Consider the following 26575-nt stretch of genomic DNA (forward strand, 5'->3'; position numbering starts at 1 on the left):
ATAGTTCTGGAACTCTCTGTGTCATTGGTCCTTCCCCACTCTGTCCCGGGGAATCTGTCTCATTGGTCCTTCCCCACTCTGTCCCGGGGAATCTGTCTCATTGGCCTCACTGACCTTTCTCCTCTGTCTCCCCAATGCTCTCTTCTTCCTCTTCACTTCTGTTTCTGGCCCTGGGACTTTGCCTTGGACCCCTTCCTCTCAGAGATGGAGATCTCCTGTGAACTCATGGCTTCAGCCAGTGCTCTTGTTTTAAAGACTCTTTGACCTCTGTCAGCCCCCTTTACCTCTCTCTGAGCTCCATGGACACTTTCCGGTAACCACTGCGCATTCCTACCAGACAGACCCAGAGGCAGTACCATGAGTCTTCCATACCTCCCCTTCTCCCCTCCCCAGCATTTTAAGTTTTCACTCATTTCCAAATATTTCAGAGCCATTTTTATGTCATTCTAGCTGCTGCTGCCTTTCTTTAGGCTCAGTCTTTTTCCTCATCTAACAACAATTAACATTTATCGAGAGCCTTTCCCGTGTGTCCCACGCTCTTGTGAGCACTTTGCAGGCATCACCTCATGTGACTCAGCTAGCTGACTACATGAGGCCATCATTGCCCATTTTACAGATGAGGGAACGAAGGCTCCATGAGGTCAGGTGACTTAACTCTAGAGGCAGTGACTGACAGTTACCACCTCCTGCCTCTCCTCACGGCCAGAGTCAGGTGCCCCCGTGCAGTTCCATAGTCAGGCGTCCTCCACATGGTGCTAGACAGACCAGTGGTGGTTGTTGGACTTGGGTGCTCACCTGGGTGAAACTGCAGATTCTAGGCCAGGTGTATTTGGATGAAGGAGGCTTTGATGAGAGGCTTGACCTCACCAGGAATGTCCCACCAGAATGTCCCCAATTTCCTTTCTCAGGGGAATTTGACCTGCTCCCTGAGACTTTCCAAGGGAAAGAGCCTTACACAGATAAGATGACCCTCCGCTGTGCCTGTGGTGTGTGTGATGCTCTGTCCCAGGTGCTGGTTTTCATGCTGGGATGTGGTCATAGGCAGACATGTGAGTCATCTCTGGACCAGCCCGTGCAGCCCGCTGAACTTGTTCCCCACTCCTGCCATATCAGCAGCTCCTGTTAATCCAGTTGTGCCAACTCACAGGGCTGACCACAGCCTCATCCCCACAGCCGAAGGCACCCACTGGCTCACCTGAGCAATGCAGGTAGCCGCTGCCGCAGGCCCTTGAAGTGGCTGCAAGCTGTGAGCCTGTGGGTGGGCCTATCCCGATGGGTGGCACCCTCTGCTGTTGAGAGTTTGTTTGGGGATGGAGCTTACCATTCAAAAGGAATTAAGAAAAACATGATGGGAGGGATCTGTGAGGGCTCCCGAGGGTGGGGAGAGAGACGTTCAGGGTATGGGAATGAAATAATGAATTCATGAATGGAAGGAAGCTTTTATAGCATGCTGACAAGCGCCGGTACCGAGACAGGTGCAGGGGGTGGGTGCAATCCCATCCTTGTGCTGCTGGCTGCAGTCAGGGTGCTGGGGCCTGCAGTCGGGTGCTGGGGCCTTCAGTCAGGTTGCAGTGGGGGGTGCGTTGGGGGAGGCACACAGTTTCTGTCCTACTGCATTGTTGTTTATCTACTGAGCTGACCTAGTTTCCTGGGGATCCTAGAAGGAGGCTGGAGGTCCAGTGTGCTTCCCAGGAGAGGATTCATGCTGGGCTCTGGGCAGAGCTGTAGGAGTTGCTTTGAGGAGGAGAAAGATGCTGAGATGCTGTGGAACCATGTTTCTGATCCTGTGGGTGACTAAAGCTAGACACTGGGGGACTGGCAAGGAGGCTGTTGCAACTGTCGTCGGTTCTGGGGACTGTACACAGACCTAGTGTGCTTGTTGGTGGATGACTGAATGGATGGGTAAATACAGGCTGTCCCCGAAAATGTAGACATACTTTAGCAGCTGATGGCTCAATTTGAGAATGAAATGTATTTTAATAAACATCTTTATAATGGTACAAAGGTGTGTATACATTTTGGGGGACACCCTATGTTGTAGGACACGGCGGGGGACAATGACCCACACTATACAGACAGCTTCCGTTTTCCACGCTTGGTTTTCTGTCCATGCAGCCACTGTGAGCATGGAAGCTGGAGGGCAAGGAGGGTGTACTTTGCCGGAGCCCTGTGATCTCGGTGTCGTTAACTGTTGTTAATGAAACGGTGGGTATGACTAATTACATCCTGGCACCTCTCTCCATGGACCTGCTCCCTCTAATTATGCTCCAAGCAGTGGCTGCCAGAACTGCCAAAGGCCAAGGACTCTGTCCTGCGTTCCCAGGTGAGGCTGTGCTCAGTGCGTCATTTCCCCTGCAGGAGCCCAGAGTCCACCTGCATCTAGATGCAATCACACCTAATAGACAGTTGTCGGGTACCGAGGAGAGATGGCGGGGACCTGGGCTGGGAACGTGTAATCTGCTGTAGACTTATTCCTGGTTATCCGTGGGATGATCCCCTCCGGCCCTGTTCTTTCCTGGGAATTTGGTTCACAGCATCATTCATTTGCACCAACCCTAGCCTGTAAATGAAGGACCTGAAATAATTTAGGTGTCTGGGGCTCCAGTAATTGGAACACATTTCCCCAGATAGAAATGTTATAAATAGAAGTGAGATACCCAGACCCCTGTTCATAAAACCCTTCTGGTACTTGGCACGCTTTCCTGTTTCCAAACAGCCCTGCCCTCCTATTGATAACAATGAACTTTATTCTAGGTTCCGACTTGAAGTTCCAGGAACATAGTTCACCTGAGGCCTTCTGTCCTGGCTGACACACAGGGCAAGGCTCATCACACACGCGCAGTATTCCTGTTGAGACAACCTGGTCTGTGTTGGCTGCTGCACTCTCTGGTTTAAAACCTTATCAGCTATTAGCATTGGAGATTCAGAGACGTACTTATTCCTTAAACACCTAATTTCTTCTGATTCTGTTTACGAATCTCATAGATTTTAACCGCCTATTAAGAGGTCATAACAGTGTTTACTGCTCACAAATGTTTACCAGCTTAAACACCTTTATGCTCCTTAAGCCACGGTCATAAAGTGCCTCTGGTTTGTCCCCTGTTCAGTCTTTCCTGTGACTGAACTAACAAACGCCACCTTTTTGAACAGGCAGTGGTCACATTAAGCTTAATAAATGACATTTGTAGAAAGGATGGACATCAAGTTCCCGTGACTGTTCCAGTAGAGTTCCCACAGTGTCGTGGTAAATTGCCACCGAAATGAGCCATTCCAGTGTGCGTTTAAAAGTTTATTTACAGCACTGATGCCCCCGTAGGCCAAATTCAATTAGAGAGTACAAGTAATAAAATCATAAGTAACACGCAAACACGTATGCAGTGGTCATCCTACTCTCATAATGGTCTCTCTGAATGTTTGGGAGTTGAGAGGGTGCCTGTCCATTAGGGAACGCCTTTCCCCTCCCACCCAGCCCATTAGATTTTGCATTTCTTAACCTATGTACATGATTTTCCACCCCAGTCCAGTCATCTCTGACCCTGACAAGAATTCTGCATTTTCTCATTGTGCTTCCAGGTTCACCCAGGTCCCAGGGAGGGCTCTTGCAGTGATATCTGATTGAGCGCTGGGCATCCTTCCTGTACTTTCCTCACAGTAACACCTGACAAGGCCTTGAATCTGTGTGAGGTCCACCTGTTGACAGAGAAGGCATCTCCCCCCAGGTGTCTCCCCAGCTCCTCGGAGCTCTGGATTGAAACTCAGGTGCTCTTTGAGAACAGGAGGGGGCATTATTGACCCCTCATCGCTCAGCCCCTGCAGATGGGGGGCTTGGTAAATTGAGCTTTACCTGTGTTTACCAAGCTTGCATCCTTGACTCAGAAATGCTCCCACTCACTACTTTTTCGTTCCAGAGGGATGCTCGGCGTGGGAGGAGGGACCCACACCTTACTGCCTTTCAGTTGTTTGTAGAAACCTTGGGTAGAATTAAAAGCTGAGATACGCAAACAAATTTATATAGATAAACACATATTCCCTAAAAAAGGGTCTTGATTCCTACTTCTGGGTGATTGTCTTGGTTCCTCCCCCTAAAAGGGACACATACAAGGGTAGTTGTCATTGGTTGGTCTTGCTTTTAGGGAAAGAAATACTGAATCATTTCATGTGTACCTGAGATGTGTGTTTTGCTATGGTCAGGTGGAGTGTTCCATGGATAATCTGCTACGGCGGGGTAGGTCTTGGTATTTCAGAAGTGCAGTGGTTAAAATAAATATTGTAGTTCCTTTTTAGCTTTCAGTCTCATTGTCCTGTCCATTATTGAAAGTGTGGTGTTGAACTCTAGCTAGTCTTGTTGAATCACCTGTGTCTCCCTTCAGTTTCCTCAGTGTTTGCTTTATGTATTCTGGGCTCTGTTGTTAGGTTCGTACATGTTTACAGCAGCTGCATCTTCCTGATGGAATGACCTCTCCATCATTATAAAATGTTTCTATTAGATGTCTTGGTTTTGTTTCTAGTGAGAATGTGTATCCCAGGTCTGTCTGTGTGGTGCCCAATCTGGCCGTCTTGGTGACTGCACTGGATACCTTTTCCATCCTTTCACGTGAAACCTTTTTGCACCTTTCAGTGGAACGTGTATCTTGTGGACAGTTTTTGCTTTTGTTTCTTTTATCCATTTCACTAATGTTTGCCTTTTAATTGGGGTGTTTAATCATTTACAATTGACCCCTGTACAACTTGGGGGTTAGGGGCACTGCCCCCCCATGCAGTGGGGGAAAAAAGCCTCGCCCATCACATACCCAGCCGATGAACACTTTCTTTTATGTCATATCATATATACTGTATTCTTACAACACAGTGAGCTAGAGGAAATCCAGAGAAAGTCATAACGAAAAGAAAGAACATTTACACTACTATTGAAAGTACCCACATATCGTGGGAACCCCTGCAGCTCCACTGCCTGTTGCTCTCGGCTGAACTCTGCCTCGGATGCTGTGTTGTACGGTGGGATTCTGTGTGGCGCAGGTGACCTGCTCCCTGTATGTCTTATTTTTAGGTTCCTTTCTCCCTCCATCACTGCCTTCTTATATGTTAACTAGGTGTTTCCCACTGCACCATGTTTAGTCCTCTTGTCATTTCTTGTATTGTATACATTTTTAGTTACTTTCTCAGTGGCTGTTCTGAGGATTACAATGAGCATCTTACAACAATCTCCTTTGCATTAATACCAACTCAGTTGTGGTATTCGAAACGTGGTCCTGTGCAGCTCCATCCCATCCCCACCCCTCCTTTGTGTGCTTACTGTCGTGAAGATTACATCTGCATACACTATGTGCCCATCCACAGCGGTTTATCATTATTGCTGTCTGCAGTTGTCTTCTAGATGAGCAGAAACAAAGGTTTACAGACAAAAACCACATCTAGCTTATTTCCTGTGTTTTCTGTCCCCGTGGACAAAATCACATCCCATTTGTGAACTGTTGCTTGAAGGTAATAAAATACGTTAGGTTCACTCTCTCATCTCACTTTAAAGTAATTTAGCATCATTAGAAAGATTGACAAAGACATTTTTAAATTGGTCATTGGAAAGTGTGTGAAAAAAAATTCACGCATAACAGGTATTGCATTGTAAAAAAATCCTCACCCAAGGATGTGCTTATTGATTTCACAGAGAGGGAGGGGGAGGGGAAAGATCGCCACGAGAGAGAAACATCGATTGGTTGCCTCCTGCACGTGTCCCGACCAGGGATCGAACCTGCAACCTAGCCCTGTACCTTGCCTGGGAATTGAACCCGCGACGTTTTGGTAAACAGGACGGTGCTTCAACCAGCTGAGCCACACTGACCACAATGGGTACTGCATTTTAAGTGTTCCCAAACCTTGCTTGATATTTCCCAAAACCAACAGCAAACGTTTATAATAACTCGTGGGTTAAGTGCCACCTTCACGTGAGAACTTTTTCTGGTTTGCTAAACTGTATTCAGATACCGAAAGTAATGTTGTTTGAGAAGGGAAATGTCCGGAAAACCGTCACGTGACTGTAGTGGCCGTGTCAGGTGGCTGTGACCTGGGAGACGTCTCTGGGGAGAGTCCCTGAGTGAGACGTTACCCTCCTTCACTGCCCCTGTGCTACCTGGGCTGCAGGGTACCTGGGGATTGCACAGTCTGTGGACACGCTCTCTGGTGTGCCTTCTGCATAGACTGTGTTTGCAGGCGGGGTGAGACTCCCCATCACCGTGTAGGTGCCGGCCCAGTGTTTCCAGGTCGCCCAGTGGGGAGGAGGAGCCCTGTCCCAGTCCTGCCCTCTCACTCTCCTGCCACTTGGCCTGGGGTTGGCCCTGCAGCAAGCTGCTGCAGAATGACTTGCAGATGGAGCCCAGATTCCAAAGGGGGGATAGCTATGCGATTCCGTAAGATGCCTCAGGATCTGTACCCTCTGAGATTCTGATGTGAGACCTCATGTGGGATCCTGAGACGGGAGGGCTGCAGGGAGGGGAGGGGCCATGGATTCTGGGACTAGAGCAGAGGGCTGGAAAAAGCTCTTGTTGTGTAGGTGACCTGCTGTGGAAGTGGGCAGCAGGTGTGCGTGTGTGTAGCATGTAACAGTGCGGTTGTGTATCCATCCACCTCCTTTATTGAGTTCAGAGAGAGGAAGGGAGTGGGAGAGAGAGAGATAGAAACATCAATGATGAGAGAGTCATGGATCAGCGGCCTCCTGCACGCCCCCGACTGGGGATTGAGCCCCCAACCCAGGCATGTACCCTGACCGGGAATCGAGCCCTGACCTCCTGGTTCATGGGTCGACGCTCAACCACTGAGCAACACCGGCCAGGCCATCTACGTCTTGATTATGTCTGCGAACCTCTTGCACACATGAACGTTAAAAACACTATTTTAACCCCATTTTAGTCTCAGTATCTGCAGGACTTAAGAATCACTTGCCTTTGGACAGCTTAACCTAAAGGTCCTGTAGCTCTCTTGAACCGACCAATCGAGACGCACACCTCTCCACCCTTCCACTGCCCTCCTAAGGCGCAGGAGGGCCCGTCACCCAGCAACCTCGGAGTGGAACAGGCCCACTGTGCTGTCGCCAGCATGGAACCTCCGCCGGCCTACCCTTCCCCACCCTGCCGCCCCGGCCCCCTACCTGAGAGTCCTTCTGTCGGAGGAGATGCACTGTGTCCGTGGATGGGGCAGGCTGTCACCCCCGGAGCCAGGGTACTGCTCGTCTCTTAAATTATCCCTCCCAGCCCACCTGCCCCATAATTAAAGTGAAGGGGTGTGGAACCTGCTTGTAGCCCCGGACAATGTAGGCGTGGAGGGGTGACTCTTGAAACTCCATGGATTAAGTGGCTCTGTCCTTGGGGGTGGTTTTCCAAATGTGTAAAATATCCCTCCGAAGAGGGTGTTAGATCGTCTCCACTCTCAGAGGGCTCAGTCATTTGTGCAACATTGCAAGGATATATATTTTTAATATGTTCTTATTGATTTTACAGGGAGAGGAAGGGAGAGGGAGAGAGAGATACATCAATGATGAGAGTGAGTCACTGACCGGCTGCCTCCTGCATGCCCCCCACTGGGGATCGAGCCTGCACACGAAACATGTGCCCTGACCAGGAATCGAACTGTGACCTCTTGGTGCGTGGGACATAGCTCAGCCAACTGAGCCACAGTGCCTGGGCAACATTGTGCATGTTTGAGAACTTAAAGATATGATTTTGATGGAGCCAGCAGATTTCCTGGGCAGCAGGATGGGGTGACATTTGAAGAAGGAAAGTGCCGAGGTCCCAGGAAGCTTTCATCACAGTGGACTTCAGACGTAGTTTCAGGTGCAGCCAGGCCACTGGTAGCCTGTAATTACCTGTGGTGCCACGTCCACACGCAAGGTGATGCAGGTTCCCACAGCTGAGGTCTCCTGGTGCCCATATGCCCTCAGTCCTGCCCTCTTTCCACCCCCATCCCAAGGGAACCTGTCATCTGCATGTAAAACTGTAGCAGATTCAGTTGTACTTGTTAGAATTTTATGTGGAATCGTACAGTACATGCTCGTCTTGTGTCTTTCTGTCAGTGAGCATACTTTTTTTGACATGATCATATTATCGCGTATACGGATTTCCCCTCCTTTTTTATTGGTACTGGTGTACCCTAGGCAAACACTTAATTTTGAAGGAACTGCTAAACTGGTTTCCAAAGTGGTTTTTATGTTGGATGGTGTATTAGTGTCTCACAGCAGCTGTAACAAATGATCAGAAAGCTAATGCTGTAAAACAACACACATTTATTGTCTGATAGTTCTGTTGGCCGGAAGTCCAGAGTTGGGCCTGATGGGCCAAATAAGGAGTTGACAGAACTGCACCCCTTCTGGAATCTCTGGAGCAGAATTTGTTCGTCTTGCCTTTTCGGCATTTCCTTGTGGCCCCACATCAGCCCAGCTCTGCTTCTGTCCTTAATGTCCCTGAGTCCGGCCTCCTGTCTCCCTCTCAGAAGGACCCTGGTGGCTAACCTGGACACACCCGGACACTGCAGGGTAGTGTCCCTATCTCAACTCCCTTCATTTCATCACACCTGCAAAGTCCATTTGGCCGTAGAAGGTCCGATATTCACAGGTTCTGGGGACTAGAGTGTGAGCATCTTTGGGGGACTGTCACTGGGCCTACTACAGGTTGTTTTTGTCCTCACTGAGTTGTCAAGTTCTCTATTCTGGGTACAAGCTGTGTGTGTGTGTGTGTGTGTGTGTGTGTGTGTGTGTGTGCTGTAAATATTTTCTCGGTCTCTGGCCTTGGCTTACTCAGGGGTCCTGTAACCTTGAGGAAAGCCTCTTTGTCTGTATGCTCTTCTGTGGCCCGGTGCTGTGTGTATGGGAACTTCGTACATCCCACAGGAATTTGTGTCCCTGAAGCTGGTGCTGGTCTGGGGAGCTCTCTTCGAGGACCTCTGATGAAGGAAACCAGGTGCAGAATACCTTAGGTGAACAAAATCAGTGAATTAAAAAAAAAAATCTATTCAACAATTATCAGTTACCTGCCTACTATCAAAACAGCTTAGAAAAATGGCCCAGCACTTTTATCAAATTGGACTGTGTGCTGAGTTTTTTTTTTTTTAATTAGAGCCATTTCACATTGAAAATAGGTCATTTTCACCGCATTTAAAAACTCTGCTACGCTCAGCTCCTGGGGAGGAGAGGGCTTGCATTCTGCTGCATCGGACCTGCCAGGTGGTGACAACCTGATTTTAACTCCAGCTGGGCCCCCCCAGGTGACAATGGATTGGGTTTCGTCTTTTTAAGGAACTAGCCTATCTGGAACAGAAAACAGCGGCTTTAGATGCCCCCCCTGTTGTAATTGGAAATTATAAAAGTAAGACTCTTTTCAAGGTATATTAAGTTTTGAGAAAAAGCATTAAATAGTTTTGCTCAAGGTGGGTAAGATAAGCTAGGTATAAGCCGTAATCACAGGAGGGTTCAGAATTTCTTTTCCAAATCACAGGAGCCCGTTCTATTTATAGTTTTTAATTATTTTATTTTTTATTAAATTTATTAGAGTGACATTGCTTAATAGGATCCTGTAGGTTTCAGGTGTGGGTGTTTATGTTACAGGATTTGTATATTGCACTGTGTGCCCGCCACCCAAAGTCATATCTCCTCCCGTCACCCTCTCTTAGGCCCCCTTCACCCCAACCCCTTCCCTCTGGCATCCTCCACACTGCTGTTTGTGTCCACAAGTTTCAGTTTTATATCCCACATAGGAGTGACATCATATGTGGGTTCTTAGCTTTTTCTGCCTGACTTATTTCACTCAGCATGATATTCTCAAGGTCCATCCGTGTTGTTGCAAAGGGCAGTGTTTCACCCTTTCTCATGGCTGAGTAGTGTCCATCATGTGCATGTCCCACATCCTCTCTGTCCAGTCCTCTACCATAGGGCACTCTGGTGGTCTCCATGTCTTGGCCACCGTGAATCATGCTGCAGTGAACACGAGTGCGTATATCTAGGTGAATACATGTTTTGGTTTTTCGGGTATATACCCAGGAGAGGGATGGCTGGGTCGTATGGTAGCTCTATTCCTAATTTTTTGAGGAATTGCCAGACTGCTTTCCATAGTGGTTGTACCAGTTTACATTCCCCCCAGCACGGAATGGGGCTCCCTTTTCTCCACAACCTCTCCAACACTTGTTATTACTTCTCTTGTTGGTCATGGTCATTCTAACAGGTGCGAGGTGGTCTCTCATTGCAGTTTTGATATGCATTTTCCTAATTGCGAGGTCGAACATATTCATATATTTGTTGGCCGTTTGTATTAGAATGGATATGTTCCATGGTGTTTACAGTTTCGGGGGGCTTCTGGGGCAGCCCCCACAATCTAACCCATCGATATTTCTATAGGGAACTGGGTAAGGATTTGCGCTAAGTGCAATAAATATTAGTCATTAAAACGAACCTCCTGGAATTCCAGACTTTGCTGCTAAGTGAGAGCTTTCCAGTTTCCAAGAGGATTAGAGAGTTGGGGACAGGATTTTGTGTTCCTGCAGCAGGCCGGCAGGTGGCTACTGAATGTCTACGAAGCTTGTCTGTGTCAGGACAGTGTGGTCCTTTCATGAATGAATTCCAAGGATTTATGTATTTTCATTCAGCCTTAGAAGGAAACAACATAGAGGCCCCCAGGTGTAGCCTTCCTTAGGAGCAGGGATGCTGTGACAGTTTAATAAACTTAACCTTGGATGCTTTGCCTTCCCCTGTATGGGAGCCAAGTGTGCTGCTCAGGATCACAGCACCCACCTTTCCGCCTGCCTGCCGGGTGCCCGGGCTGCCAGTTCCGTCGCGCTCAGTGCACAGGTGACCTCGTCACCCGCAGCACCTGCCCAGACCTGTGCTGCCGGGGTTCCCTGAAGGGGGCGGCCCGCGTTTCCCTGGGATAGTCCCCTGGTGGTCGGTGTGGCTGTACCACATGCACTGTACACGTGCAACGCCATGCGGAGCTCCCTGTGACGGTGCCCAGGTGGAGGAGCTTGAGGCGCCAGAGCAGGGAGCACACGCCTCCCGCAGCCCGGCAGCTGCTCATGCTCCGTCACTTCGCTTTAGCTTTGGGACTTTTTCCTTTCACATGTGGCCCTTCAGTTTTCCCCGTGCCCGTCATCAGCTGACACAGTTACTGTAGGACCCGAGGAGTTACTTAATGGCTGTGTAGGTCCTCGCTGTGCCGCTGAGGATTTGGGTGATTTTATCTTCCTGTGCAGAAGTGGCTGTCTGTGGTCTCCTGAGGATTTATAATCCCCCAGCTCTGTCTTTTAAATTAAAAGCTCGACGGCATTTTAAGCCTTAAATAAAGTGTTTAAGGCCTTTTAAAAGGATATAGCTCTGCGCTTGGAATTCATTTTTCCCCAAAGTCTATTGTCCTTTCTATCCACTGGCTTTACCGAGAGTCCTGGAACGTACCCAGGTTTTCCCGCTGGCCTGTGTTCCCTCTCGATGCCCCCACCTTCTTTATGTCACAGCGTCCCCCTCTCTCACTGTGTGCTGGGTTCTCCAGTATCCTCTCAACGGAAAAAGTAGTTAGGCACCATCATTGTGTTTGTGGGAACAGCAGGTAGAACCTATGGAAGTCGCTGAGCTCTTTTCAGGAGCCATTACTGGGTCAGCTGCACAGACCTGCAGGGGGCCCTAAGGCCACGGCCAGCACAGGAGGCCATGTATGCGCAGCGGGGCTGGACTTGTCAGGGTCGGTGCACCTGCTTTTCTGGCTGAGCAGGGACAGCCCCAGGCCATCACCTCCTGGTTCCCTGAGCGTGTGTCAGAGCGACAGTGACAGGAAGGCCCCCGACACAGCCGTTCTGCTTTCCCTGGGGTACCTGGACGGACTGTCACCAACGGCATGGCCGTGAGGCTCACCTGCTCCTGATTGGTTGCCCTGGGGACCCTCGTCAGTCCTGCAGTGCCATGTCTTACCATTATCACAGGCGCCCCCGTAAGGTCACTTCGACATTACTGGGGCTTCCTAAGCTGACCTCTCCAGCCCATGATTCACACGGTGACGACGGCGCTCGCTCGCAATGACAGCAGCAGGGAGTGAGGCCACACCGAGTCACGCGCTGTGTGAGAGCCTGACTCAGGGCGCTTTAGTCCTCACGACATATTCCTGCGCCCTGGCACTGTGGGCTGTGCCCTTACTGATGACACTGGCACTGTGAGTGCTATTTATACACTGAGTCTAAGTCTACAACAGGGAGCATGAATATAAACAAATGTACACATAGAGCACTGTTTATTGCACTGCTTCCGAGGCACTGTGCTATGCTTTAGCGCCATGGTCACCCGTAGTCCCGTTTGCCTCCTGTTAACCTGAAAAGGAGAGCAGGGACCTTAACCAAGTTACCTGGGACTTTAACCCCTGCAGACTGCCCCTGGGGTCTGATTCTGAGCCCAACTTTCACCATTCATCACACAGGCTTGTGAGATAACAGAAAATATTTGTACATTGGTCTCTGCCCTGATCCTGGGACAGGACTCCCTCCTCCCCCTCCCACCCTACAGTTTCCTAGGAGGTAAGACACTAGCAGCACGTTTGTTCTAATGTTCTTGGCTCCTAAACCTCAGGAGTTGCCGAGTGAGAGGACCATCTTTTGCTCTTTGAGGTGACTCTGGGGGTGGGGCTTTCTGGATGGGGGCTGGTGACCAGAAAGATCAGGCCATGATCAGAAGCTTGGAATTTTCAGCTGCACCCCAGCTGTCCAGAAAGGGGCTGGAGGAGGTGGACTTACTGACTCATCTTTGCATGAAGCTTCCATAAAAATGCCAATGGGATGGCGTCTTCCCGGTGGGGAGGGAACATGCAGAGCTGTGGGGAGAGGACAGGAAGCTCTGGGCCCCTCCCACACACCTTGTCCTAGGCTCTCCTCCATCTCGATGCTCACGGTATAATAAACGTGTAAATAGTTGAGTTTTCCTGAGTTCTCTGAGCCACTCAAGCTAATCAATCAACCTGAGGAGGGGTTGCGGGAGCCTCGGATTCATAGCCAGTCAGCAGCCCAGGTGACAGCCTGGAATTGCGATGGGCATCTGAAGTGGGGTGGGGGGCGGTTATGTGGGCCTGAGCCCTTCACCTGGGGGATCGGATGCTCTCCCTGGGTAGATAGTGTAGAACTGAGTTGGTGTCAGGGTGCCCAACTGGTGTCACTGAATTGCTTGCCCCCCACATCTGGTGTCAGAAATGTTGTGTGTCATCCTGTGAAGGGAAGGAGAAATGCACGAGGTGTCTTTTTTCAACTCCAGCCTGTGTACAAAGATGTGTTCCTGTGTCTCTCACAGCAGCACCCACAGCTGGGCACCCCTGTTGGGAGTGCTTCCCTGAGACACTGGCTGGGACTCTTAACAGCAGAGGGCCACCGCCACCCTGTGTGCTGCTGGGAAGACTAGCTGATGACCTGGAACATCGGACAGAATTCGCAGTGCATATTTACACTCACATATGTCCATGTTCCTATAAAAGGCTATTGGGCTATACTGTGCATTTCATTTCTCTCTCAGCTTTTAACTTCCCACATCAGAGCTGCAAGGATTGCCCTACAAACAGAGCAGGGTGCCCAGGTGTTGTTTAGGGCAGGTGAGCTGCAGGTATTCCCACCATTGCCCCAGGTCTCTATGAAAGCTTTCTCCCTGACCATGACGTACCCTGTACATCTATATGCTGATCTGTTAGGGACTCACTGTTAACATGGCCTGCACCCTAAACATTCCTCCTTCTCCATCTGTCTCACTGGTTTCCACAGACACCGAGCGCCTCTACTCCGTGGTGTTTCAGGAAATATGTGACCGCTACGGCAAGAAGTACAGCTGGGACGTGAAGTCCCTCGTGATGGGCAAGAAGGCCCTGGAGGCTGCCCAGATCATCATAGACGTCCTGCAGCTGCCCATGTGCAAGGAGGAGCTGCTGGAGGAAAGCCAGGCGAAGCTGAAGGAGGTGTTCCCCAGGGCGGGTCTGATGCCAGGTGCGTGCCCTCGCTGTGCCACGGTTCCCTGTGTGCCTGTTACACACTTGTCTGAAAATGCTTTCTTCTCTCAGACTGTAGGCTCTCCAGACGCAATTTGTTATATGCTGTGATTCGATCTTGCTGTTTGAGGGGCTTCTTAAAATAATACGCGTTGCTTTCACCGAGTCAATGAGGCCAAAAACGTTTGAATTTTGTTTGTGTCAGTGGTATATAAAGAACAGACTGACAAATCTCACAGGAAAGTGGGGCGAGAGATTAACCAAAGAACTTATATGCAAATATGCACAACCCATAGACACAGACAATAGTGAGGGGAAGGCCAGGGTAGGGGCAGGAACTGGGTGGAGGGTCAATGGGGGCAAAACAGAGACATACTCTCAACAGTAGAAATACATTTAAAAAAATTGTATATAGCCCGGCCGGGCGTGGCTCAGCGGTTGAGTGTTGACCTAGGATCCAGGCGATCGGGGTTCAATTCCCAGTCAGGGCACATGCCCGGGTTGTGGGCTCAATCAATGACTCTCTCATCATTGATGTTCTGTCTCTCTCTCTCCCTCTCCTTTCCTCTCTCTGAAATCAATAAAGATATATTAAAAAAAAATTTATATAAAGATAACATTCATGACAGAATTGCTCCCAATGTGACTTTAACATGTGACGTTGCCTTTTTCTTGACAAAATCAAGTCCAGGATGAATGTTTCAGCAATGATTCAAACTTGAGCAAATTGATGATAAACAGGCAGCTAAATCTCCCTGGAGAAGCTTAATTTTATTTTTTGCAGTTAAAGGCATCATTCATTTTTAATGTGCCTGTTTGCATGCCCCCACCCCTCTCTTTTCTTGTTTTCCATGAAAAGGAAAGTTGACTTTTCTCCCTTGAGGCTTGTTAGCTGAAAATCTATCAGAATTGCCCAATATTTCTTGCTGAAAGTGAGAAACTCAAGAATGTTCTAGGTCACAGGGCCAGAAAATGCTTAAAAATGGAATACTAGTTAGGATTCTTCCAGGAAGAAAGGTGAGAGACAGTGGGTGGTGGGGGTGGGAGAGAAACATTGATGTGAGAGAGAGAAACATTGATGTGAGAGAGAGAAACATTGATGTGAGAGAGAGAAACATTGATGTGAGAGAGAGAGAGCACATTGATTGGTTGCCTCTCACACATGTCCCAACCAGGGCCTGGGATTAAGCCTGCAACCGGGTATATGCCCTTGGCTGGAATCGAACCCCCAGACCCTTCAGTCCACAGGCCAGTGCTCTAACCACTGAGCAGAACAGGCCAGGGCGAGTCACAGCCACTTCTGAATGACCTGTTGTATATATAACATCCTGTATTCGACTCCTCTAGCTGCCTCATAGGAGTGGGATCGCGCAGTATTTGTCCTTTGGTGTCTGGCTCGTTTCACTTAGCAACGTGCCCTCAAGCTTCATCCATGCCGTGGCACGTGTCAGAATGCTCTCCCTTTGTAAGTTGAATAATCCGTTGTAGGGATAGACCCATTCTGTGTGTTCATTCATCTGTGGATAGGCACCTGAGCTGTTTTCACGGCCCGGCTGTTGTGATTAATGCTGCTGTGAAGCCGGCGGTGTAGATACCTCTGAGACTCTGCCTTCAGTTCTCTCGGGCACATGCCCAGGCGTGGGGTTGTTGGGTTGCATGGCAGTTCTGTTTCTAGTGTTTTGAAGAACCATCACACTGTCTCCTACGGTGCCTGCACGATTTTCTTTTCCCTGCAACAGTGCACGAGGGCTCTAATTTCTCCACATGTCCAGTAACACGCTTTATTGTCTGTTTTTGTCTTTTTGGTGGTACCTATCCATCCTAGTGAGTGCAAAGTGTTTTCTCACTGTGATATTCGTTTGCATTCTTTTAGTTATTAATGGTGTGGAGCATTGTTCCATAGGCTGTTGGCCGTCCGTATATCTTCTTTGGAGAAATGTCTTTTCAAGTCCTTCGCCCGTTGTTTTAAAAATAGGGTTGTTTGTTTTTTTCTTGTCAAATTCTAGGAATCTCTATATATTCTGGATATAAAGCCCTCATCAGATATGATTTGAAAATATTTTCTCCAGTTTAATAGGCTGCCTGTTGGCTCTGTCGATTGTGTCCTTTGATGCACAAATCTTTAAATTTGGTGCAGTTTCATTTTGCTATTTTTGCTCTCGCCTGTGATTTGAGTGTCATATGTAAGACATCATTACAAAATCCAGTGTCATCAAGCTTTCTCCCTCTGTTTTCTTTCAGGAATTTTATAGTTTTAGATTTTATGGTAAGTCTTTAATCCACTTTAAGTTACTTTTGGTATATGGTGTGAGGTACGGGTCTGATGTCATTCTTTGGCCTGTGGCTATCTGGTTGTCCCAACACAGTTTGTTGAAGGGATGGTCCTTTTGCCCTTGGATGCTCTTGGCTCCTTTGTTGAAGACCATATAAGTGAGGGTTTATTTCTGTGTTCTCTATCCCATTAGTCTGTATGTCTTTATGCCAGTACCACACTGTTTTATTTCCTGTAGCTTTGAATATGTTTTGAAATCAGAAGGTGTGAGACCTCCAACTTTGTTCTTTATTTTCACTGTTGTTACAGGTATTCAGGGTTCCTTGAGGGCCCGTGCAAATTTTCTGGTGGATTTCTGTATTTCTGCAGGAAAAATGCCATTGGTATTTTGATAGGAATTATTTTGAATCTGGGTAGTATCGACATACTAACAATATCAAACCTTGCAGTCCATGAACATAGGATGTTTTCCCATTTATTTGTATGTTCTTTGATTTTAGCAACGTTTTCTAGTTTAAGTGTCCATGTCTTTCACCTTCTTGGTTAAGTTTATTCATTTTTGGTGCTATTGTAAATGTAATTAGTTTATGTTTTTTTCAGATTGTTCATTGTTAGGGTGTGGGAAATAAACTGATTTTTCCAGGTTGAGTTTTAGTTTTGAATTCTGCAGTATTGCTGAGTTTGCTTCTTCATTCCAACACTTTTCTGTGTGTGGATGCGTGAGGATTTTGTGCATGTAAGAGCATGTCACTTGTAAGCATGTATAACCTCACTTCTTCCTTTCCAGTGTGGATGTCTTTTATTTACTTATTTCCTTGCCTCTTTGCTCTCGGTAGGACTTTCAGTGCTATGTTGGCTAAAAGTGACGAGAGAGACTGGTTATCTTGTTTCTGATCTCGAGGAAAAGGTTCTGGCTTTTTAAAATTGGGGATGACATTAGCTGAGGGCTTGTCATATGTGGCCTTTGTTATGTTGAGGTAGTTTTCTTCTGTTCCTAGTTTGAGCATCTGTATCATGAAGGATGTTGAGTTTTGTCAAGTACTTTCTCAACATCAGTTGGAGATGATCATATAGCTTTTTCCTGCATTTTGTTAATATGGTACATCACATTGATTTTTTTATGTTGAACCATCCTTGCATTCCAGGAATAAACCTGGCTTGATCATGGTGCATGATTCTTTTAATGTGCTGTTGAAATCATTTTGTTGGTATTTTGTTGCATATATTTGCATCAGTATTTATCAGAGATATTGATCTGTAGTTTTCTTTTCTTGTAGTGCCCACGTCTGGCTTTGGTGTCAGGGTGCCACTGGCCTCATAGGTTGACTGTGGGAGTACACCCCTCTCTTCAGTATTCTGGAAGAGTTTGAGGGGTATTGGTGCAAGCTCTTCTTTAAATACTTGGTAGAGTTCTCCACTGAAGCCGTCTGGTCCTGGATTTTCCCTTCCTGATGACTGACCCAACCTCTTTACTAGTTATAGTTCTGACCAGGCTTTCTATGCATTCTTTTTTTAAAAATGTATTGTATTGTTGAGAGTATTACAGATGTCCCTCATTTTCTATGCATTCTTCATGTGATCTTGAGGCGTTGTATGCTTCTAGCAATTGACCCGTTTCTTCGGTGTGATCCAATTTGTTGGCATAATCCTTTTTCATATCTGCCTTCAGTCCTTTTTTCCTTCTGTGACATTTTACTGTCTCCCCTTCATTTCTGATTTTTGTTGTTTGAGTGGTCTCTCTTTTTTATCACGGTCCATCTGAGAATTTGTCCCTACAGTTACTGTGTGACCTGGAGTCTCATGGCTTAACACACACACGCCCATGATATGTCCCCGTGCAAATTCGTTTTCTATCTAATCCTCTCGAGCCTTTCAAAGGGTCTCTAGAATTTTTGTCCCATCGTCTAAGATTCAGGTTGAGGTATGTTCCACCACAGTTCCAAGAAATAGGATGTCCATCTGGCCAGCGTGGTGGTTTGGGTAGGATGCTAACAAGTCTATAGTAGGACATTTACCTGGTGCTCCAATCAATGTAGTGTCCTCACTGGGTATCAGTTAGAAAGGTGCCCATCATGGATGATCCTAGATGACAGTTAAACCCAGATACCTGCACCTTAGAAGTGAGCCAGGAGTTAGTGCTTCACAGAGTTAGTCCTGCAGAATTCACCTGGATGACCTGTCTTCCTGGACCACCTCTTACACACCAGAGGGTTGAAGGAGCCATTCAAATCTTCTTATTCGATGCACCTTTTTAGCATAAGAATTTTGTGTGTACTTATCTAAACTGTTACTAGTCTTACGGAGGAGAGGAAGCACCTTTTAGTAACTAGTTCCAAAGTCAGTCTTTGAAAACGTGAGGTCATTTCCTTACACCACACTCATAACAGAAGGCAAACGAAACATGAGGAAAAAACTCAGATAACACCAGAAAAACTTACCACTGTCACTTTTCTAGATCCAGGGGTTCATTCTGTCCACTCAGCTTCATTCCCAGTGTTCAACTGTGGATAACATCATCCCTCACTTGTGTTTCTTTTCTTTCTGGAGGCACCTTCTGTAGTGTGCTTCAGGCTGCGGAAGTCACCTTGAGCTCATTAGCAAAGAAGGCTGTCAGTTAATTAATTCAACATTTTTCTGTGCTTTGAAGGTGAGAGCTGTGGCCCATGCAGGTGTTTAGCAAGTTAAATTGCAGGAATGGATGGCCTATTGCCAGAAGAAATCGTGCCTGATTATATGCAGGGGTGTGTTCCTTCTGGGCCAGTCACCAGGGGTGTGTCTCCAATCACCAGGGAAATAGCCCCTGATTATATGCAGGGGCATGTCCTTCCTGGGCCAATCATCAGGGAAACAGCCCCTATTATATGCAGGGGCATGTCCTTCCTGGGCCAATCACCAGGGAAACAGCCCCTATTATATGCAGGGGCGTGCCCCTCCTGGGCCAATCAGCAGGGAAACAGCCCCTATTATATGCAGGGGCGTGCCCCTCCTGGGCCAATCAGCAGCCCCTGACTATGATGTCAGCATGCGCTTGTACTGTCTCATCAGCGCCTGAGAGTGTAGGGCTGACCCAGGGGGCGTGAGCAGCCCTGACACCACTAGCAGGACTGCTCACAGCCTGGAAGCCCTTCTCCACGCTTGTCCAGGTGGAAAGTACTTTTAACCCCTATGGTCTGTAGCTCTTCACCAGGTGACTTAGTGGTGAAATGTAAATGGATGGTCATCCACGGGTTTTATCATTTCCTGAAAATAGACATCTTTTAAATTGTGACAGAAAGCACCCTGGGCAGAAAATGGGATATTTATTCTGTTTATAAACAACCAGAGGGATATTCGACCTGCAATGAGGAAGGGCATGGAAGGGGCAGAGCCTGTCAGACATGAAGGGAACATCTCCCTACTGAGCTTCCTTCACCTCACCCCCTTTTACACACAACCCATGAGGTACTGGGGCCGTCTTCTCCGGGGACATAGTCACTCATGACAAAGGCTCAGATGCCAGCGTTTCCAGGTCTGCCCACAGACGGGCTAGTTTAGGTAACAGCTTCCACTGGTCACAGCTCCCACCTGTGCCCTGAGCCCACACGAGGGGGGATCCTTCCTGCCTTTCCCAGCTTCTGGGGGCCCCAGTGTCCCGTGGCTCATGGCTGCATCTCTCCGACCTCCACGCCTGTCTTCAAGTGGCCGTCTTTCCCATGTTGCCTTGTCCTCTCCTTATATGGACAGTAGTCATTGGAGTTGGGGCCCACCCTATAAATCCAAGGCGGCCTGGGTGTCAGCATGGCCAGGCTCAGGTGAGGGCTCTCTTCTCTGCATCAGACAGCCTCTCTCTCACTGTGTCCTCACAGGGTGGACAGAGCTCTGGGGGCTCCTCCTCTTCTCGTAAGGGCACCAATCTCATCACAGGGCCCCACCCTCATGACCCCATCTAACTCTAATCCCTCCCAAAATGTCTAATGTCCCTTTGTGACCTCATCTTTAACCCATGCCTTACATACAAGTGTGTGTTTAACATCCAGATATTTGTGAATTTCCAGATACCTTTCACTTACTGGTGTCTGTTTTAATTCCATGTGATCAGGGACATACTTTGTGTGTTTTCAATTATTTTAAAACATTTTAGAATTGTTTCCTACCTTGTGGACACAATGTTGTATCCACGTGTCTGTTACTAACATGGCCACCCTGACTCTCCTTTGAGTAGTAGGTATATAAGGCTCTCAATCCCTTTATTTTTAACCCGCGTGTTTATATTTCACATAGGTTTCTCGCAGATGCTATGTAGCTGGGTCTCACCTTTATTTGTTTATTTTTCCATTCCAACAGTGTCTAACTCGGGCATATTTGTAACATTTATGAGGCTGTCCTGTAAGGTCCCTCTCTGCTAATTCTGTCAGTCTTGCACTTCTGTGTGCGACTCTGCGGACCACCTGTTTCTCCTGGTGTCTGCTTGTGTTGTTGGCTTCCTTGCAGGCATAGGGGTCCCTGGTTGGATACTGGACACTGAGTTTTACATCAGCAGAGGCCCCCTGTCCCTTTATCTTTAAGGAGTTTCCCGGTGCCCTCGCGAGGAGCTGAGGCCCACCCTTCCCGTGAGCATCTCACAGGACGGCTTCTCTACGGGCCCGGCACTCACAGCATCACTGCCTGATGGCAGGTGTTGCCTGTTGGAAAACACGACCGTGTCTGTCTTTGCTGAGGCAACTGAGAAAGCAGGGACCTCGTGTGCTGCAGTGACTAAAACAGCAGTGATTATGTGATTAACATACTGTTTTAGTTGAACCCTGCGCTCTGTGTGGACTGGACATCCCTGTCATCATAATCAGCTGTGATGAGAGCTGGACAGCCCTGTCCCTTTCATCACGTTTCCAATAGGCTGTCCTCTCATAACTGCACCAGGAGTAATGGCATTAACCTTCGTGGCCCCGACTCGGCCTCATAGCTCACAAGGGCGTGGACGCTCCTTCCACCTGGTGACCTGTGATGTTGGCTGAGGGAGGCAGCTTTATTACACTCTCTGCCCCTTGCTCTGGTGCTGCCTCTGTCCCCCGACTGTGAGGCCGCCTCCCGATTTCCTCTCCCAGCAGTGGGAGGGGTCATCCGGTCATCCTCGGGCTTTTGTAGAACATAGAGTTCCCCGGAAAACACCAGGACCTAGTCCTTGCGTATTCATGGCTCCAGAAACAAAGCTGGTCTCCAAGGCCTCTGCAGGTCTCCACCTCCCCAGCCCAGGGTCCACGCTTCCGCAGGACAGGCCCAGCAAACCCAGTGTCCTTTCCTTCCAGGGACATTGCCTGAGGTCCTTGGGGAACAGCTAAGGCCCAGGTTGCTGAGTTGTGTTTTGTTTTGAATGGGGCCATTTGGGAGCTGATGGTCCCCCTGAGATGGTATGTGTCAGGTCAGATCAGATCCTTCCTGGGCAGAGGCATCCACGTGTTGGGGTTTCCGAGCCCGCTGAGGGGCCGTTCCCCCGATTCTCTGGCCTGTCCCCCTCCTCATTAAAGCCTGTCCCCCTCCTCACTGAGGCCTTTCCTCACCTCCCCAGGGGTGGAGAGGTTGATCCACCACCTGCGAGAGCACCGTGTGCCCATGGCCGTGGCCACCAGCTCGGGCTCCGCGTCCTTCCAGATGAAGACCAGCGCGCACAGAGAATTCTTCGGCCTATTCGACCACATCGTCCTGGGGGACGACCCCGAGGTGCGCAGGGGCAAGCCTGACCCAGACATTTTCCTCGCCTGTGCCAAGAGGTTCTCCCCACCTGCTCCTGTGGAAAAGGTACGCACAGCAGGAGTTGGGTGGTGAGTCAGGGAAGAAGGGCGACGTTGCGGGGGTGGGGGTGGGGGTATTGTCAGGGGACACTCTCGAGGTGGGGGTTGTCTGTGTTGGGTCCTGTGTTTGAGGTGTTGTGGGGGCATTAGTCAGGGAGTAGCGATTTCCTGAAAGGTTTCTCACACCTGCTACCCAGGGACCCCGAGTCCGGACAACTGTGTTTCTTACACAAGTCACAGGCTCAGGGGAGGTGACTCAAAACCTTCCACAGGCAGTGAGTGTCCGGGGCACTTGGAATGACCTGTTCTTTTGGTCGAGGGCCCAGCTTACTGCATGGGACCTATAAACGCAGGTGTAACTGTGTGACTGGAGGGCCGTTCTTGGATTCTGACCCCAGCTGGGCGTCCTACCAGTGGGAATGCTGCAGTGTTTGTCCCCACTCCACTGGGACACGGTGCCTCACAGCTGACCCTAAATACTGACTTTCCATGGACAGCATCTTCTGCATAATTTACCTGTCATCCTGCTGTGTACAAATAAGCAAACACCACACCACCTCTGAATGTGCCTTCGCCATCGGCCCGAGAATGGGAGATGGGACAGTGTTAACACTATTCAGGGAGGTGTTATCCAGGTGCCGACCTGTGTTGACTTCCCTTCAGTGATAAGACGGCTTTCCCTTGTAGAGAAACCTCAGGCAAGGGACCTACAGCCATTGAATTTTGGGGAGGCTTTGCTGTTGGGAAGATATGGTGAGTTGAGAAAATGCCTCTTCCTACAGCTGTTGATGCTCAAAATGTCTTCAGTTCAGAGCAGTCCTTAAGGCCTGTGGCATGCTCCGGACCCCTCCAGCACCAAGAGACCCGGGCTTCCTTTCCTAGCCTCCAGGGCTCCTTTTCTGCCCCCCAGTGCTCACCATCCAGCTGCACACCAAGGCCTGTGCCCACAGAGCTCTCCCGGCCTCCTCCTTTCTGCGGGCCCACCTCTGTTCTCAAGCCCTGCCTTCACCCAGCTGGTTCACCTCCCACGTGGCCTCAGGGCATCTCGCTTCCCAGGATCCCTGGTCCGGTTCCCACTTTCACCAGCTGCTCCCATGGCTGCCCCAGGGCCCTCGCGTCCCGTGGGAGCATCCAGTACTGTGATCCAGGTTTTCACCTTCTCCCTCTTGGCTCCTGTGCCCTCCAGCCCTTGAGGCCTCTTATCCCAGGGCTGCCTCTCTCTTCCCAGTTCCTCCCAGGCCCTGCCCCCCTGCCTGGCTGCCCTGCTCTGTTCCTAGTCCAGATGCCCCCCAGTGATGGTGACGGCCTCAGTGCTGAGAACCTCCGGGCTCCTTACCTTCCAGACCTTGTGCAGTGTGGCCCCCTGCTGGTTGCCCCGTGGACATGACCCACCACGCATGCCCCTGATTATGGGAGGGGTTGTGCAGCCTTCATAGATTTTGCCCCAGTCATAGGCAAATGGACTGTGCAGCCACTGTTAGGCCTAGAACACATATCAAAGGCACATATCTCACTCTTGGCTCACGGGCCCCTGGAATGCTCCATCTCCCAGTCATGGGAAATGTCATTCTTTCTAAATTAAACCCCTCCAGCTATAGTTTAATTAAGCTCATCTGTCCTGCTGGAGACGGAATCCAGATATACTTTAACCGGCCTGGCAGAGTGAAAAGAACATTGAATTCTGGTACCCGAGCTCTGTTCCTGAGTTTCCTGTCCTGCCTGCCTGGGTGACCTTGAGTTCACCTCTGAACTCTTGGCCCATGTCCTGTGCCCGTGACAGGAGAGGGCTGGGCCCACCGCTGTCCTGGCTCGGACACTCTGTGGCCCCCATGTTGGTTGGGAGTGTGTCCTGTGCCAGGCTGTAGAGGTCAGTGTGGGGAGGGCCCGGCTGGTCCCCCAGGGAACAGGAAACTATTTTGAGAGAAAGAGGCAAAGTTGAACCGGTGAGACTCTTCACTAGCTTGGTGTGCCAGGTGGAAACTGTCCGAGGTTTCAGTCTGAGTGAGGAAACACTCCTTGCTTTTCTCTGTGTGAGACACAGGCTGTACTATTTTAGCTCCTATCTTTTAATGGTTTCATCGCCTGTGAGGAATAGGGGAAGCCTTCCCGGTGACTCTGGAAGATTCATTCTTTGGTTTCAGTACATAGACAGGCCTTCTGGGAATATTCATACAGTATTGAGGCTTTAGGGGTCCTTAGAGGTGCAGTAGGTCAGGGGAATCAAGGCAGAGGAAACTGGAGAGTTTTACAGGTGCTTCACAATGTAGACATAGCTTTGCAATTCTGCTCCTGAGGAGGGGAGGACCTCCCAGGGCAGGTGCTGTGCATCACTGAGCATCGAGTCCCGTGGGGAGCCTGGGGTGTGCGGCCACGGAGACCCAGCATGGGGTTCCCCTCCCCCGTGTGCTGCCTGGTGTTGGTTTCTGCCTTGTGTGTGCTGCTCTGTGTCATGTCTGTGATAGCAGCTGCTGGTGGGAGGTCCCACACGTCCCATTTCCTGCAAACCTCCCCTCCTGCACCCCCCACGTTCCAGCCACCGTCTCCTGTGCAGTGGGCTCTCAGCTTTCAACAACGGCAGGTGCTGCTTCAGGGTGTCCACATTTCTGAGGTTGAATGCTCATTTGCTGATGTGACGGGCAGCCGTCCAGCTGAGATCCTGTAGACATCTTTGACGACCTCGCAGGGAAGTGGGTGTGTGGGAGGAAGGAGAAGGGGTGTCAGGTGCCGCTGGTGGAGTGTACCCACCCAGGGCTCTGTTGCTCTTTCTGGGGCTGAACTCCCGTCACTCCTGATCTGTCAGTTGCATGCCCATGGCAAGGGGCTTTTGTGCAGGCATCCAAACAAACGGGCTCGTCCGTCCGCCCAGCATTTCCTTGGATCATTTTGAGAGTTCTGGCCAGACGCATGGCCAAGCACACCTCTCAGATGGCCTCTCCTTGTGTGAGCTGGGCAGGTCCCCTCTTCCTGCTCAGTAGCTGCTGCCCTGCTGCTCCTGTGCCCTGTGCTGTCGGCCTCCCTCCCTCCCTGAGTGGCCACATCCTTCCTGGTTCAGAGCACGGCCTGTGGCTGAGTACTAATTCTAAACTGGGGGGACGTGATGAATGGACCTCACAGAAGCCGGGAACCTGCGCCTCCTTGAGAAATGTGAGTTTCAGGAAGAGTACGTGCCAGTCGTGCCCGTCCTGGAGCTGTGAACACCACCAAGCTTTCCTCGCCGTCCGACAGCCCTCCTGTCCTGTCCTGGAACGATCTGCAGGTGCACAGAGCCACCGGGCTGCACGTGCTCTCAGAGGAGAGTGGATGTGGCAAGCCCTTTGTAAGGGCCACAGTTTCCCAGCTGCCTGCCTTCCCTCTCACCTGCCTGCCATGCTCTCCAGAAGGAACCACTCACAAACGCAGAGCTAAAGTGGCTCCCAGGCCTGCAGCCACGCACAGTTCCCCACAAGGGATCCACAAAATCTCTCACTCGGCCCCAGCCCAGTTTTTACAGGGGGCTGCACAGACCTTCAGCATCCTCAGAGAACATAAGGAATATCTCCTCCCCCCCCACCCCAGAAAAGGTCACTGGACATGTAAGTGCACGCCCACGGTCCCAGATACAGCAGTTGGGACATTTACAATAAGGTCAGGTCATAGCTTTAAAAGACGGGGGCAGCGATATCACCCACAGAGTCTCTGAATGAGACCACTAAGAACATAAACCCGGATGGTCTGAGCAGACTCACTTCCATCTCAGACAGAAACCATGGTCTCCCTGGAGATGCAGAGAGAGGGCTTGATCAGAGCCGGGGTTCAGGAGTTCTTGGGAAGTTGGCCGTGGGACTGTCTGCCTGCCCAAGACTCCCCTGTTTCAGCTCTGACAGCCCCGTCTTGGGCAACCAGCTCACTCTGTGAAGGTCGCCCAGTAGTCTCATGCTAGCAGGACCTGCAGTAACTCATTTAGTTCTCAACTCCGCCCTGTGGGGTGAGCCAGCTAGCGACTCGACTCATTGTAGTCCTGATGGAAATGGGGGGAGAGAAGGGGGTAGGAAGGAAGGAACTAAAAGTCAGTGTACCTGCTGTAGAACAGACCACCAGCAAAAACTGTGTGCCTGGGTGTGTGCGTGTGAGAGAGAGACTGTGTGTCTGTGTGTGTTGAGCTCCTAGTGTTCAACGGCCCCCACAGCTGGTGTCCCTGAGCCTTTCCCGGTCACCAGCATGTTGGACGCCAGCCACTACACTGGTCATAAGGCGGGGAGACACTTATGATAAAAGGCTGGAAAAAGAGCTGAGGGGACAGTGGAAGGCCCCCCCCCCGCATCCTGGGAGTTCAGGGTCACGTAAGGAGAGCAGTGGGACATGGGAGCACATTAGAGTGGCCACAGGAGGGCCCTGCTCACAGGTGTCTGGCCCTCACAGAGTATTAATCGAGAGACTGAGTGAAGCTGCTCTCACATGCAGTGTGCGGGGTTGCAGGGCCTCAGGGGATTCTTGGTGCCTGTTTTCCTGGGATGGGGGTGCCACAGCCATGGCACTTGGACCCAGAATTGAGTGGAGCTCGGGTCTCTGCCTTGGAGCCTGTCTTG

The 26575-nt window shown here is 49.8% G+C and overlaps 1 protein-coding gene across 4 annotated transcripts in view; it reads left to right on the forward strand.

The window, feature by feature from the left end:
* PUDP (pseudouridine 5'-phosphatase) overlaps positions 1-26575 on the forward strand; it is a 188556-nt gene that overhangs the window by 6691 nt on the left and 155290 nt on the right. For all 4 annotated transcript variants that reach the window (XM_087813585.1, XM_087813586.1, XM_087813587.1 and 1 more), the window contains exons 2-3: positions 13753-13971; positions 21788-22017. In XM_087813585.1, coding sequence (XP_087669711.1) covers positions 13753-13971; positions 21788-22017 — 449 coding nt within the window. The remainder of the gene's footprint in view (positions 1-13752; positions 13972-21787; positions 22018-26575) is intronic.

Source organism: Miniopterus natalensis, chromosome X (genome assembly GCF_054644295.1).
Source record: "Miniopterus natalensis isolate mMinNat1 chromosome X, mMinNat1.hap1, whole genome shotgun sequence".
Lineage (NCBI taxonomy): Eukaryota > Metazoa > Chordata > Mammalia > Chiroptera > Miniopteridae > Miniopterus > Miniopterus natalensis.